Here is a 12,193-nt window from a genome sequence, read left to right as displayed (position 1 = left end):
TCGAAAAACCTGATCGCTACAGGCTAATTAGCATTATACGGGTGATTTACGCTTCGTGATTTTAGAGGAATGTGACGCAAACAAGCCTCCACGATCGACCAATCAATGATGGCGATACCGATGGTTAAGTTTGACGCGCTTATATTTAAGCAAGCTACACCTGCGATAACAATTACTAAAAACAAATCATTAAGAGAAACTATATCGAAGTTCTCGCTCCTGTCGATAATTCATAATGGTAAGACAATTGTAAAGATGTTATTATACTAAACTTATTTTATCTTACAGTAGTATATTTATTTTAATTCGCTACGATTTTTTTTTCATTCGAATTCTCTATAATTTTGTTTGTACGTAAATGTTCCTAAATATAAACAGCTGAGTATGTTAAACAGGCGTCTTTAAAAATACATTTATCTAATATTTATTTTAATTAGAATACAATTAACTTTTAAATTAAATCTAAAATACATATTTTATCTCTCTTTCAGACTACATACACGGATAAAGGTCCGAAGGTAAGTTAAGTTATTATAAAACGAATGATAAAGTTAAATTAAACAGGAAAACTTATTATTAATATAATTTTTAAATTTCAGCCGTTAGGAGGAAAATTCTTGTGCGTCGATCATGTAACATTCTGGGTTGGAAATGCGAAACAGGTAATCGAAATAAGATACTATGGTACTGATAAAGTAATACTTTTAATGTTAAAAATATTTATCTAATTTTGTACATGGAAGTATTTTCTAATAATATTATATATTGTAACTATGGTTCCGAAGTTACTATATCACAGAAACATATTTCAAATCAACTATTTAGCCCCGCGGTAATTATATCTCTATTTGAAATCATGTTAATCATCTTTTTATTTAGAGTTACAACGATCATATTTCATGATCGTATCTAACATTATAATGGAAGAAAGTTAAGCAATTTGTATGCTATACTTATTTCATTTTGCATCAATAGTGCTTAATAATAATTTTGTTGGAAAATGATTTCAAAATACAATGAAATTCTCAATTTATTATTATAGGCTGCCAGTTACTATTGCACCAGGATGGGTTTTGAACGTTTTTGTTATCGCGGTTTAGAAACTGGTTCGAGACACGTGGCATCTCATGTTGTTAAACAAAATCAGGTATGTAAAACAAATGTTCATTATTCAATCATAAATTTTGCCTTATATTTAAAATACATCTTCGGTAGAAGAAACAAAGATTTGCTGTACGAATTGCAAATGCATTCATTTTTAATTGTTTAAGAGAAAAAAATACATATTTTGTGCAATTTACTTGCAGATTGTATTTGTGTTCGAATCAGCCTATGAACCTGATAACAAAGAAATAGGAAATCATATTTCGCGACACGGAGACGGTGTTCGCGACATTGCATTCGCTGTTGAGGACATTGATATCATTGTAAAGGTATATATTAAGAAACTCACTTGCATCTACGTGATGGTAATACATTAATAATTTTATAGATCGCTAAACAAAGAGGAGCCAAAATAGTAAAGGACATATGGGAAGAAAAGGACAAATATGGTGTTGTAAAATTTGCCACTTTAAAAACTGTAAGTTGTTATATAACAGGAACGAAAATAAGTTAAATAAAAGTATTACTTTAACAAATATTACGTTTTACTTGTAAGTATGGAGATACAATTCATACGCTCGTGGATAGATCGAAATACAAAGGATTCTTCTTACCAGGATTTCAACAGCTATCAGCGGATAAGTTCGCAAATAATTTGTGAGTAACACGAAACGATACAGATTGTATTTTGAATAATGTATTAATTAGTTATTAATAATTTGATAACTTATCAAGACCAAAAGTTGGATTAAATTTCGTGGATCACATCGTTGGGAATCAGCCTGATAAAGATATGGAATCTATTGCAAAATGGTGAACAAAATAATTAAAAATTTAGAAACCATAAAAAAAAACAGTTTTATAACAAGACTTGCTTTATTTTAGGTATGAGCAATGCTTGCAGTTTCATCGATTTTGGTCTGTAGACGATAGCCAATTACACACGGAATATTCTGCTCTGCGTTCTATCGTTATGACTAATTGGGAAGAGACAGTCAAACTGCCTATCAATGAACCAGCTCCTGGCAAAAAACGTTCTCAAATCCAAGAATACGTGGAATATTATGGAGGAGCAGGAGTGCAACATATTGCTCTTAATACCAACGATATAATTAAAGCTGTAAATTAAATACATTCGTAACAATTTCCTTTTAAATTCAGATAAGATCACTTTTCGATACTACACGTTTTCATTATTTTGCAGATACAAAATTTACATGTTAGAGGCGTGGAGTTTCTAGATGTACCAGACGTTTATTACGATACGTTAAGAAATCGATTGAAGTCTAGTGGAGTCAAAATTTCAGAAGACCTTAATACGCTTCAGGTACCGATAACAAGACATTATTCACGGAGTAAATTGAACAAAAACGCATTAACATTAACGTTTAAATACTATGTTTCCAGAAATTGAAAATCTTAATTGATTACGATGAAAATGGATATCTTTTACAAATATTTACTAAAAACATGCAAGATCGACCAACGCTTTTTATAGAAGTCATTCAAAGGCACAATCATAACGTATGTATCACGGCAACTCATAAGATGAAATTAAAATTTACTTAAATCCTGTAAAGTTAAAACTATTCTGTATTAATTTTGCTTATGTATAGGGATTCGGAGCTGGAAATTTCCAAGCATTGTTTGAAGCTATCGAATCAGAACAAGCTAGACGTGGAAATTTATAAAATGATATGGACTGTAATAATACTAATTAAGATGTAATTATCTATAGGCAGTTTGAATTTATGAAAATTATATAATAAAATGTTACCATAAATGTAATGAAGAAACAATTTTCTTTTTACTTTTCAAATATATATTATAATTAAATTCGTTTAATGTTGCACATTGGAGAACAGAAACATTGCATTATTAATTCCAGATGTTGTATTTAATGGCCAATATCTGTTTTACAAAAATACACACAGCGTGAAGGTGTAAAATATGTAACAATACAATTTTAAGCGTTATAATCGACCATTAAACTCAAATATCGTATAATACTATTCTATTGTAACGTGATGTCATATTGTAAATGTGTAACCAACAATAGGCATACTTGAAAGTTAGGAAACTCAAGAAAGCGAAATGATGATTAGACTGTGTCTATTTTTAACATTCTTTTTCTTTCATGGCCAAATATATAAGCAAATATTGTTCATATAAAAACTGCAGTATCTAGAAAGAATGGGATAATATGCGATGACAAAGGATATTAATGAGAAAGTAGCTCACTTATTTCAATCTGAGGGAAGTCCATGGCTCAGATAACTGTCTGCCATTATTCGTGATGAATCTGCAGACACATTTCTTCATGCAGTATCATGAATGCCAAGACGAAAGATGTCGTGCTGACAGAAGAATGAATTCCCCAGTGGCTTCAGCACAAAAATTTGTGAGAAGGCATGTGGTGGGTCTTCGTCTGCCTGGAATAAAAATATAAATATATATCATAGAAATATGTACGTCTAATAAATTACACTCGTAAGTCACGTATAAAATTAATTTTTATAAACATTAGTTATAAAACACTAATTGTGGTCAGAGTAAGTCACCTGCTCTGGCATGTAAAATATAGAAGAAAAATTATTTGTGGGAAAAATGTTTCCAATTAAATCATACAATTAAAATATTCTGAAATTTCAGAAAATGTACCTTGAGAAAAAAGTGACCTTTATCATATTATTTGTCCATTTAAGTCGAGCATTTCTCTCATAAAATATTTTTTCTTATCTTCAAAAACAACAGAGGTATTTTAGATTCCAGCGTTAAGCGACTTACCCTGTATAAAAATACATTGTTATATAACAAAATAAATTATAACCGAACACAGACCTCATTAACAATCATGCAAAAATTATGCACATGTTCCATAAGTGTAATGAAAATAAACAAATTATGTACTACAATAATGAAACTTACCATAATACGCATGTTACTACTATCTATGTTTACTTACACATTGTAACTTTTACATCATTCTACCGATAAAATTAACGATGTCGCTATATTTTTATTTAAAAAAAATAATAACAAAACGATTAACATTATTCCTGTCAGTTCAGCAATTTAAAGTTTTTCATACGTTTGTATTTTCATTATCGAAAATATTAAACAAAAAGACACGATGTTCAAATAAATCGTAATAAATTTAAAAAATATAAACGATTTAAATTCATTGGTTTTAACAAAAAACAATTCAAGCAACCTTTATTATTGGATAAAACAACATTCTAGCCTCCGGTTTGAATTTAAATTGTTTATACTCCCAGTCCTTTTTTTAATTGTTTATAAACTGATGAATAAAAAAAATATAGACGATGTATTTCAAATGCTACAAACATATTTTTGAGTGCAAAATTTGTTATAAATAGTTATGTACCGAAACTAGTTGGTGCAAAGTAATAATTCTCTAGGGAAAGTAAATTGCATCATATACAAAAGCAGCATGACAACAAATGTAGATTTAAACGAGAGTTAATAACAAGCAGGCATATTGGCAACTGCAAAGTAAATTTAGACGCTAAAAGTTAGTATTTAGCTTGCCTGTACTGGTACACAGATCAATGGAAGATCAGTACCTGATGCCTAAACCGTGTCGTGCAGCGCAAGTCTGAAGATATCGTGCTGCACGTAAAAGCTGGTGCCAATAGGTTTCAGGACAAATGTCTGGATGTATGCATGGGGCTGATCCTCATCAGTCTGCCCAATCATCAACAATCACTGACTCAATTTTCTTATTTTCATCTTCTTTGCGGAGGTAGGTATATAGAGAGATTGTTGCTGGACATTAGTCTTAGCTCAATCTCTATCTTCATATGGCAGCACAAAAAATGTAAGGCAGTACAGTACACATTTGTGTAGCATGTCCAGCCAATAAAATATAACGTATAGACGAACACAAAGTATACCGATTAACAAAGTATTTAAAAACTGAGATATATTCAAAACCAAGTATTTTCTTTACTTAATAAATATCATATCGATTATAAAGAGGACCATGATAACGAGAAATTAAATTACTGAACCAATTGGAATAAGAATTTTGCACATGTTGTTTTATAAAATACATGTCATGATGTAAAATTTTTATCATCTATACATATTTAGGTATAGATGTGTATATAGACAGTGAGTTGTGGAGATATTCGTAATTGCTCATTTGCTGAATAGTAATCAGAAATATAGGATTCGTATCACAAAGCAGTGGCTACTCTATAGTATGATATTTCTTGGTAACATTCCCACAAAGTTCTGGCGTCATGCCTATCGAGGACTTATGAAAAGATATAAAAGGAAATGACCAAGGAAGTAACAGAAATTTTTAGTACTGAGGCAACATATAATGTAATTTGACTTTGACAGGTCGTTAATATGACACTTATTTTAATTGAATATATAATTTTATCGTTAATAATACCACTGCATTTATCTTACAAAGTATTGACACTGAAGTCAATAGTTGAGAGAATACGAATACTTCTACTTCTCACTGTATATATATTGAGAGATTTTGCATACTTGTATATAAAATTTGAATTTGTTTAAATTATTTACATTGTAATTGTAACTGTAATAGTGAGAGTTATTCTTACCTGCAACCTTCCTAAAACATTAATGAGAACGCCACCATCAAACATTGGTTGGGAATCAATAGCAGTTATTATCCGATTAATTTTTTGAAACGATAAACTCTAAAAATGAAAAAGTTTGAATTAGTATAAAGGAAAGGCGAAATATATTTACGTGCACTTTTATTCTAGTTTCAGTTTCATAATTCTCCACATATGTAAACAATAGAATCGACCAATTCCATATTATTTCTCAGTAAGTAGTTTTAAGTTGTAACATACAATAAATGTAACATACGTTCTACTTTTCTATTGTAAATACTTACAGTTAATTTTTCCATGATTTTAATAGCACCCTGTATTTGCAAACCCTCAAACGTCATGAAAGATGACTCGGTCTGTAAACACAGACTCGAATGAATATACGAGAGGGAATCAACTTGGGAACTAAACGTAATTACAATTAGGACTTACATTATACATATTTATTAAATTTGGTCTCTGAGCAGGGTCGTCAAACAGTGCATAATACTGTTGTACGAAACCCTTTCCGATCACTTCATATTGTGGATTTAATGCCATTATGCTAATTTCCTATATTCACACCCACTACCCCGATACGAACACTATCAGTCTTATTCAATGATTCGAACGTTTCGGCACTTTTGTCTTTATAAAAATCCTACGATAAGAGTAAAATAACGTCTATTAACATCCCTCGTGCGAGACACAAGCGAGCAGGAAGCTACTTATGCCGACCAATCATTTCGATGTATCGAGAAAATCGTATGGGATTATTCTCGAACTCTCGAAAAGTTTAGATATTTGGGCAACGATTGTATTCATTTTTGCATAAATCTAACATTGTTAGAGATTGACGAATTCAATTGATCGAATGTAATCGAAGATTGATCATTTGTACATTTTAAAATTGTACGATTTAATTATATTAAGAGATAAAAGGAACCTTTTGCTTTCTATCGATGCCTTGTGCTCTGAACAAAATTCTCTACCGAGAAGCAATTTTGTTGAACGTCATTTAAAACACAACGTAGGATTGGTTTACTGTCATCGCCGGATATCTACCCATACGACATCTGTCGTTTGGATTTCGAATATCAAACGGTCTCGATTGAAAGTGAGGTTAACTTCCTTTTTTCCGGTGTGAAAAGCCGTGAGGTGTGTAGTATTTCTTACTTGTCGAAAGTAATCCAAAAACATCGGAAAATTGAAAAATAATACGTCTGTATACATGCCATTATATCAAATAGTAGACATTCCGATATTTTTCACATATTAAGCGTTTTTTTCCTTATCCATAACTTTAGTAACAGGTTTTTAAATATATCGACAAACATCCTGACTTTGTTTATGTTACAAAAAACGTGACGTTACACGTATCGTTTCGATTTTGTTATCGAAATTGCTAATTTTGTATATAATTTTACTTTCGAATTTCGGGGAAAAAGTAATTGTGCCATACAGAAGAGGTTATGTGACTCTTCTGAAGTGCAATGTTTACAACTGCCAATATATCGTGCTTCTTACATAGCGTAAAAGATAAAAATGAATTGTTAACTTAAATCATTGTATAAGTATATTCATGGATATGTGTGTGTATCGATTTTTAGATTAATAGTCATTTTTTTTTAAATCTCTTTTTATAGTATACATCTTCAAGATGGTGAAGATTATGAAAGTATGGAAAGTCGTGTTGGTCCTTGGTGGCCGATACGCTGGAAGAAAAGGTATCATCATGCGTAATTTCGACGATGGTACTACAGAAAAGCAGTACGGACACGCAGTGGTTGTAGGGATTGACAGATATCCACGCAAAGTGCACAAAAGAATGGGCAAAGCGAAACTTCACAAACGTTCTAAGATCAAACCATTTGTAAAAGTAAGTTTTTCGAAAGCTACTTAAAATTTTTCTTTAACGAGTTTAAATAACAAAATAAAAAAGTATCAAATATTTAAAACACAAATGAGAGGATCATGATTAATAAATATGTATTAACACTTTGAATACCTGTATTTGTAAAAGTTACATTGATTTTATTCCAGGTATTAAATTATAACCATTTGATGCCAACAAGGTACACAGTTGAACTGCCCTGGGCAAAGAAGCCTTTAGTCCCTAAGGATCTTAAGGACCCAATGAAACGGAAGAAGACTCGATTCCAGATACGTGTTTTATTAGAAGAAAAGTATGTTTAATTCCTTCTTAATTACACAAGCTTTATACAACGCAAGCAGCAGTCTTCGTATAATATATTTGGTTTTGATCTCTGGATATTTTCACTTCAAAGAATTAGGATTAGTTAAAAAAGCTAGTAATATTTTACACATTCTTTTTTAACTGAAATATATTTAATAAACGTGTAAGTAATGTAAATATCTGTTTACAGGTACAAATCTGGTAAAAACAAATGGTTCTTCCAAAAACTACGATTTTAATTAATTTTAAATAAATGTAAAATACACAAATATTTTCAGAGTGTAAGATTTTTTAATCATCCTTTTGTGACCAAATTAATTAATTAATATTCTTTTATTAATATTGTGTTATTCAAAAGCATAATTCTAGTTTATTTTCAATTTGCAGTATTTATACATTATCAAGTTTTCTTGCTTGCACAACATACAAGAATAATAAATTTGTGTTATTGAAAATACTATATTTAGAAATCAGAATAATTTGATTGAATTATGATAAAAAAATGTTTTAGAAATGCGATACATGATTTATACCGGATTGCCAGCAATTCAAAGAGTATCTATAAATATATAATTTAATAAATATGTATTTAAGAAGTTGAAATGTCGTAATCTATGATGAATTGTCGTTACTACGAATTATCACTTGCTAAGATTTTTAATGCGTTCATCCAGCGATTCTATATTATTTTTTATAACTTCTAAATTTGATGCAAAGCTTTCTTGTACTCCTTTTAGTAGAGATTTGTTACTTTCCAAATCAACGGTAATTTGCGATTGTAATTCTTCCAGTCGTACTAGAGATTTGTTAAATTCAGCAGCTGAAAACATGTATGAAAAAGTGTAGTATATGTCATGACAAGAAGTCATCATATAAATGTATTTAAAAACATACCTTGCTGATGAATTGTATTTAATGCCAACATTCGATTTACAGTTTGAGGCAACATTTGCGACATTGTTTCGGTTTGTTTCATGATTTCATACATTTCCGCGATCTGAAGATAAGTTGGAGTTTGATTTAAACACAGGTCACTTATTTTACTCGAGTCTATATTTATGAGTAGCAACATACCTTTTGCTCCTGTTCGGAATCTAAAGATAGCGTAGATTTTTTTTGCGCGATACTATCCATTCTATGAATTAAAGAAGCTAATCGGTTTTCAATGATGTCTAACTGATACGTGTCTAATAATGCAGCTTTTGCTCCTAGTTCTTGAACAGCTTCCATTACACCTTGACATTTGAGATTCTGTCAAAAAATGTTCGTATTATTTATTTACTGTTGGAAGTAGTTTATTAATCAAACTAAGCGCAAATCAGTGTATTATAGTAAAAGGAATAATTGTCTCACACCTGTGAAAACTTGGAAAGTTTATCGGTAGTTGCTCCAATAACACTTTCCAAATTACAAAGTCTTTGTTCAAGTAATGCAACTCTTGCTGCTTCTTGCATTCTTGCTTTCTCTGGAAGATAAGTCATCTGATATTTGAGTACATTAGGTTCAGCTGTTTTATCAACTTTTGTACTCTGTGTCTTTGAATCAGATTCAGAGGTAAGAATACTAGTCTGTTTAAATGCTTGTATTTGCGATATCAGTTCTCTAAAATATCAATTAATAAAGTAAAATTTCAGATTGGGGCATTATTAATGTAATGTAAGACTTACTTCAGCTTTGTGCCTTGTGGATCTGATAGAGTTGCAACAACATCAGCACCAAGACATTCTTCTAATTTCAAGGAATCTAACTGTTTGCTTAGGTCTTGTACTTGAGAAATTATATCAATGATAGATTTCTCTTCTTTTTCACCTTCTGTTTTTTCCTATTTCATAGAAGTAATACATATTTCTATATCTTACATAGAAATGACAAAATGTGATTAATAACTCAATACCTTCAACTCATTTACTTCTTCATACAATTCTTTAATTTCGCATTGCAAACGTTGACATTTTTGAACTGGTGTTTCTTTTTCTCCTTCTGCAGGAAGATCCCAATCTCCAAATCTAACAATATTATATAATTTATATAAATTATTTTACACTGATTTATATAAAGTAAACTTACTTGTAGCCTGTTTTTGGTTTGAACGATACACAATCAGAAAAATCAATTCCCTCATTAATGACTTGTTTACCTTTAAATTTGTTAAATGCTTCCGTGGCGCTTATATGTAACTTTTCTATGGAATCGGTTTCTTCCTAAGAATGAGAACATTAACAGTAATACCAAGTAACTAAGGAATAATATTTAATGTTTTACCTCAGGGTAAATTTGAAATTGTTCGGATTCTGGTAAATCAGTTGTCTCGTATACATCGACTTGATCGTATGCCTATTTACACAAATAATATACTATTATAAAATGTACGAGAATTAGAAATAAATAAATACGTTTTGACGTAAGATATACGAAGTACTTACAATTCCAGGTAAATCGGCATATTTAGGATCAGCCATTTTTTAATAGATAAATTAAAAAGTATATAGCTTCTTAAATTGCAATTTCGTATAACGCAAGAAACCTTGCGTTCTACTAACAAATGACAATAAAAATTTAGTTCGAAATATCAAGATTGCAAACGAAGATAGCAGATTGTCAGTGAACACCCAGTTTTACGATAAACAAGACGAGTTTACGTATTCGTTTTCATTCATACGCGACTTCCACGGCATCTTCCAAGGTGGACTTGAACTATGGAAGAAACCGGTAATTTTGCATGAATGTTTTTCTCATGGACGACTTTACGTGGCCTTTTCGCGTTCCACGTCGAAAAACCATTTTTCCTGTTGACGTTAAGGTCTGTAAGATCTTATAGGGACTCAGTTAAATAAAAACATTTGGTAGAAAATTTAAAATTGCTTCTAGACAAAGCCGAAGCAGGTCGCTAGTGAAAAATAAATTACATTGTAAATTATATTGAGTAATTTAAGACCCTTAAATTACTCAATAGTATCGACTAATACTTCTAATGAACTATAATTTAATTAAATAAAAATAAATTCAAATTTCCCGCGTGGAGTTGGTGTCGTCGTCTAGCGGCGACATATCGAACTATTTAAGGAGTTTGGTCAGCGCCTCTATCGGGAAAACGACCAAGTTTGTCCTCGAACAGTTCCTTTTTATGCTACTAGATGGCGGCATTTACTGTGTTTTTTACCGACCTGTCGAACATTACCATAATGTCGGTAAAAAAAAACTGTGGCTGATACCTGAAGGATCTCTTTTACCGTCTTTTGTTCCGTTTGTCTTTTTAAATTGCTGTTTGATTATTTTTAATTAATAAATTGTTTTCTAGTTGAACAATACGTGTAATCATTAAAACTTAAGGATAAAACCACTTATATCCTAAATATATTTTTATTATAGTCCCAAGTGCTATATTAAAAGTATCTGTGGCGCCATCTTACAGAAATAATGGGAACTATTTTCACTACAAACTTGAGCGTTTTGCCACCGATGGCGCCACTTACTGAAATATCGATGATTATTACTGCATTAAATAACTATTAATAAAAATGAAAATTTGACGCGTTAACTAATATATTGTAGTGTCATAAAGTAGAGAATCGTATTAATTATGGATTTATGACTGTTCACTATAAATTTGGAGGTTTTGAAGCCCGGGGTACACGTTAAAGTTCTAAAATTAGTTCGTTCCATTGGCCGCGAGATGGCGATACCGAATTGTGGTCCATGGTCTCGTCCTTCTAACACAATCTAACATCTCCTTTACACTTCCTGACATTTCCTAACAACTCCTAATACACACTAACAACTCCTACCACCCTCTAACCCCTTCAAACACTCTCTATCGTCTCCAAACACCCGCTAACACCTTCCAACGCCCCCTAGTATCTCTTAACAACTCCTAAGGGCTCCAGACAGATCCCTTTATTTCTCTTCAATTTCTAGAATGTTTCCTATTAATTTCCCTCCTTTCCCTGACACATCTCTTCGCTGTTCATGAGATCCGGATACAATAGGTAAGTTTCGACACAGAATAAAAATTATGATACCTTCTCGATCAACACGATTAAGTATCGTTATTCAATTAAAAGTCATGCAAAATTTTTATTATCGTGGCACGAGGAACTCATGGTACGTATCGAAATTTGGAAAGAATTTTACTCCTGGTACCGGGAGAATATAATATGCGAAGAGGTGACACGAGAAATCTTTGGTACGTATCAAATTCTTGAATTTTGCATTTTGGTATCAGGAGCACATGATGTGCGAAGAGGTGGCACGCTTGCGCCTACGGACAGGCAACCGGTCCGACAGATCTGTTAGT

At 31.4% G+C, this 12,193-nt stretch overlaps 4 protein-coding genes across 7 annotated transcripts; 2 read left to right on the top strand and 2 right to left on the bottom strand.

Annotated features, from left to right (window-relative positions):
* Window positions 1-95: 95 nt before the first annotated feature.
* On the top strand, window positions 96-2,972 carry LOC128880876 (4-hydroxyphenylpyruvate dioxygenase). The gene is made up of 12 exons (XM_054131409.1): window positions 96-238; window positions 492-518; window positions 600-662; window positions 1,043-1,147; window positions 1,308-1,433; window positions 1,493-1,582; window positions 1,661-1,761; window positions 1,840-1,917; window positions 1,990-2,224; window positions 2,309-2,431; window positions 2,512-2,628; window positions 2,721-2,972. Exons 1-12 carry the CDS (start codon window positions 236-238, stop codon window positions 2,793-2,795), a joined length of 1,143 nt encoding a protein of 380 aa, XP_053987384.1. The 5' UTR covers window positions 96-235; the 3' UTR covers window positions 2,796-2,972.
* Window positions 2,973-3,232: 260 nt separating this feature from the next.
* On the bottom strand, window positions 3,233-6,479 carry LOC128880878 (probable nuclear transport factor 2). Of its 3 annotated transcripts, XM_054131413.1 has the most exons (5): window positions 6,156-6,467; window positions 6,008-6,079; window positions 5,706-5,804; window positions 4,692-4,812; window positions 3,233-3,536 (listed from the first exon to the last, which is right to left on the bottom strand). In XM_054131413.1, the coding sequence occupies exons 1-4, from the start codon at window positions 6,261-6,263 to the stop codon at window positions 4,699-4,701; spliced, it is 393 nt and encodes a 130-aa protein (XP_053987388.1). In that variant the 5' UTR covers window positions 6,264-6,467; the 3' UTR covers window positions 3,233-3,536; window positions 4,692-4,698. The 3 variants fall into 3 exon arrangements, with proteins under 3 accessions (XP_053987388.1, XP_053987387.1, XP_053987389.1); XM_054131412.1 differs by lacking the exon at window positions 4,692-4,812 and having other exon boundaries at window positions 6,156-6,459; XM_054131414.1 differs by lacking the exon at window positions 3,233-3,536 and having other exon boundaries at window positions 4,783-4,922; window positions 6,156-6,479.
* A 221-nt stretch (window positions 6,480-6,700) lies between these two features.
* On the top strand, window positions 6,701-8,170 carry LOC128880877 (60S ribosomal protein L27). Of its 2 annotated transcripts, none has more exons than XM_054131410.1 (4): window positions 6,701-6,860; window positions 7,349-7,581; window positions 7,746-7,888; window positions 8,090-8,170. In XM_054131410.1, the coding sequence occupies exons 2-4, from the start codon at window positions 7,363-7,365 to the stop codon at window positions 8,136-8,138; spliced, it is 411 nt and encodes a 136-aa protein (XP_053987385.1). In that variant the 5' UTR covers window positions 6,701-6,860; window positions 7,349-7,362; the 3' UTR covers window positions 8,139-8,170. The 2 variants fall into 2 exon arrangements, with proteins under 2 accessions (XP_053987385.1, XP_053987386.1); XM_054131411.1 differs by lacking the exon at window positions 6,701-6,860 and adding an exon at window positions 6,899-6,923.
* LOC128880875 (dynactin subunit 2) lies at window positions 8,169-10,528 on the bottom strand. The gene is made up of 9 exons (XM_054131407.1): window positions 10,323-10,528; window positions 10,162-10,233; window positions 9,967-10,100; window positions 9,794-9,905; window positions 9,567-9,721; window positions 9,255-9,501; window positions 8,974-9,150; window positions 8,794-8,896; window positions 8,169-8,719 (listed from the first exon to the last, which is right to left on the bottom strand). The coding sequence occupies exons 1-9, from the start codon at window positions 10,356-10,358 to the stop codon at window positions 8,541-8,543; spliced, it is 1,215 nt and encodes a 404-aa protein (XP_053987382.1). The 5' UTR covers window positions 10,359-10,528; the 3' UTR covers window positions 8,169-8,540.
* Between the last annotated feature and the right edge of the window lie 1,665 nt (window positions 10,529-12,193).

This window comes from Hylaeus volcanicus, chromosome 8 (genome assembly GCF_026283585.1).
Source record: "Hylaeus volcanicus isolate JK05 chromosome 8, UHH_iyHylVolc1.0_haploid, whole genome shotgun sequence".
Lineage (NCBI taxonomy): Eukaryota > Metazoa > Arthropoda > Insecta > Hymenoptera > Colletidae > Hylaeus > Hylaeus volcanicus.
This window is presented reverse-complemented; position numbering and strand designations above follow the sequence as displayed.

Excerpts from the sequence above, each read along its gene's own strand:
- LOC128880878 (XM_054131413.1), bottom strand. The coding sequence starts at position 6,263 with ATGGCATTAAATCCACAATATGAAGTGATCGGAAAGGGTTTCGTACAA. Across the intron at positions 6,080-6,155 it reads ATTTAATAAATATGTATAAT|ACCGAGTCATCTTTCATGAC; the intron begins GTAAGTCCTAAT and ends CTGTGTTTACAG. Across the intron at positions 5,805-6,007 it reads AAATCATGGAAAAATTAACT|AGTTTATCGTTTCAAAAAAT; the intron begins GTAAGTATTTAC and ends TTTCATTTTTAG.
- LOC128880876 (XM_054131409.1), top strand. Across the intron at positions 2,225-2,308 it reads CCAACGATATAATTAAAGCT|ATACAAAATTTACATGTTAG; the intron begins GTAAATTAAATA and ends ATTATTTTGCAG. Across the intron at positions 2,629-2,720 it reads TTCAAAGGCACAATCATAAC|GGATTCGGAGCTGGAAATTT; the intron begins GTATGTATCACG and ends GCTTATGTATAG.
- LOC128880877 (XM_054131410.1), top strand. The coding sequence starts at position 7,363 with ATGGTGAAGATTATGAAAGTATGGAAAGTCGTGTTGGTCCTTGGTGGC. Across the intron at positions 7,582-7,745 it reads AGATCAAACCATTTGTAAAA|GTATTAAATTATAACCATTT; the intron begins GTAAGTTTTTCG and ends ATTTTATTCCAG. Across the intron at positions 7,889-8,089 it reads CGTGTTTTATTAGAAGAAAA|GTACAAATCTGGTAAAAACA; the intron begins GTATGTTTAATT and ends ATCTGTTTACAG.
- LOC128880875 (XM_054131407.1), bottom strand. The coding sequence starts at position 10,358 with ATGGCTGATCCTAAATATGCCGATTTACCTGGAATT. Across the intron at positions 9,906-9,966 it reads AAACCAAAAACAGGCTACAA|ATTTGGAGATTGGGATCTTC; the intron begins GTAAGTTTACTT and ends TAATATTGTTAG. Across the intron at positions 9,722-9,793 it reads AAGAAGTAAATGAGTTGAAG|GAAAAAACAGAAGGTGAAAA; the intron begins GTATTGAGTTAT and ends TCTATGAAATAG.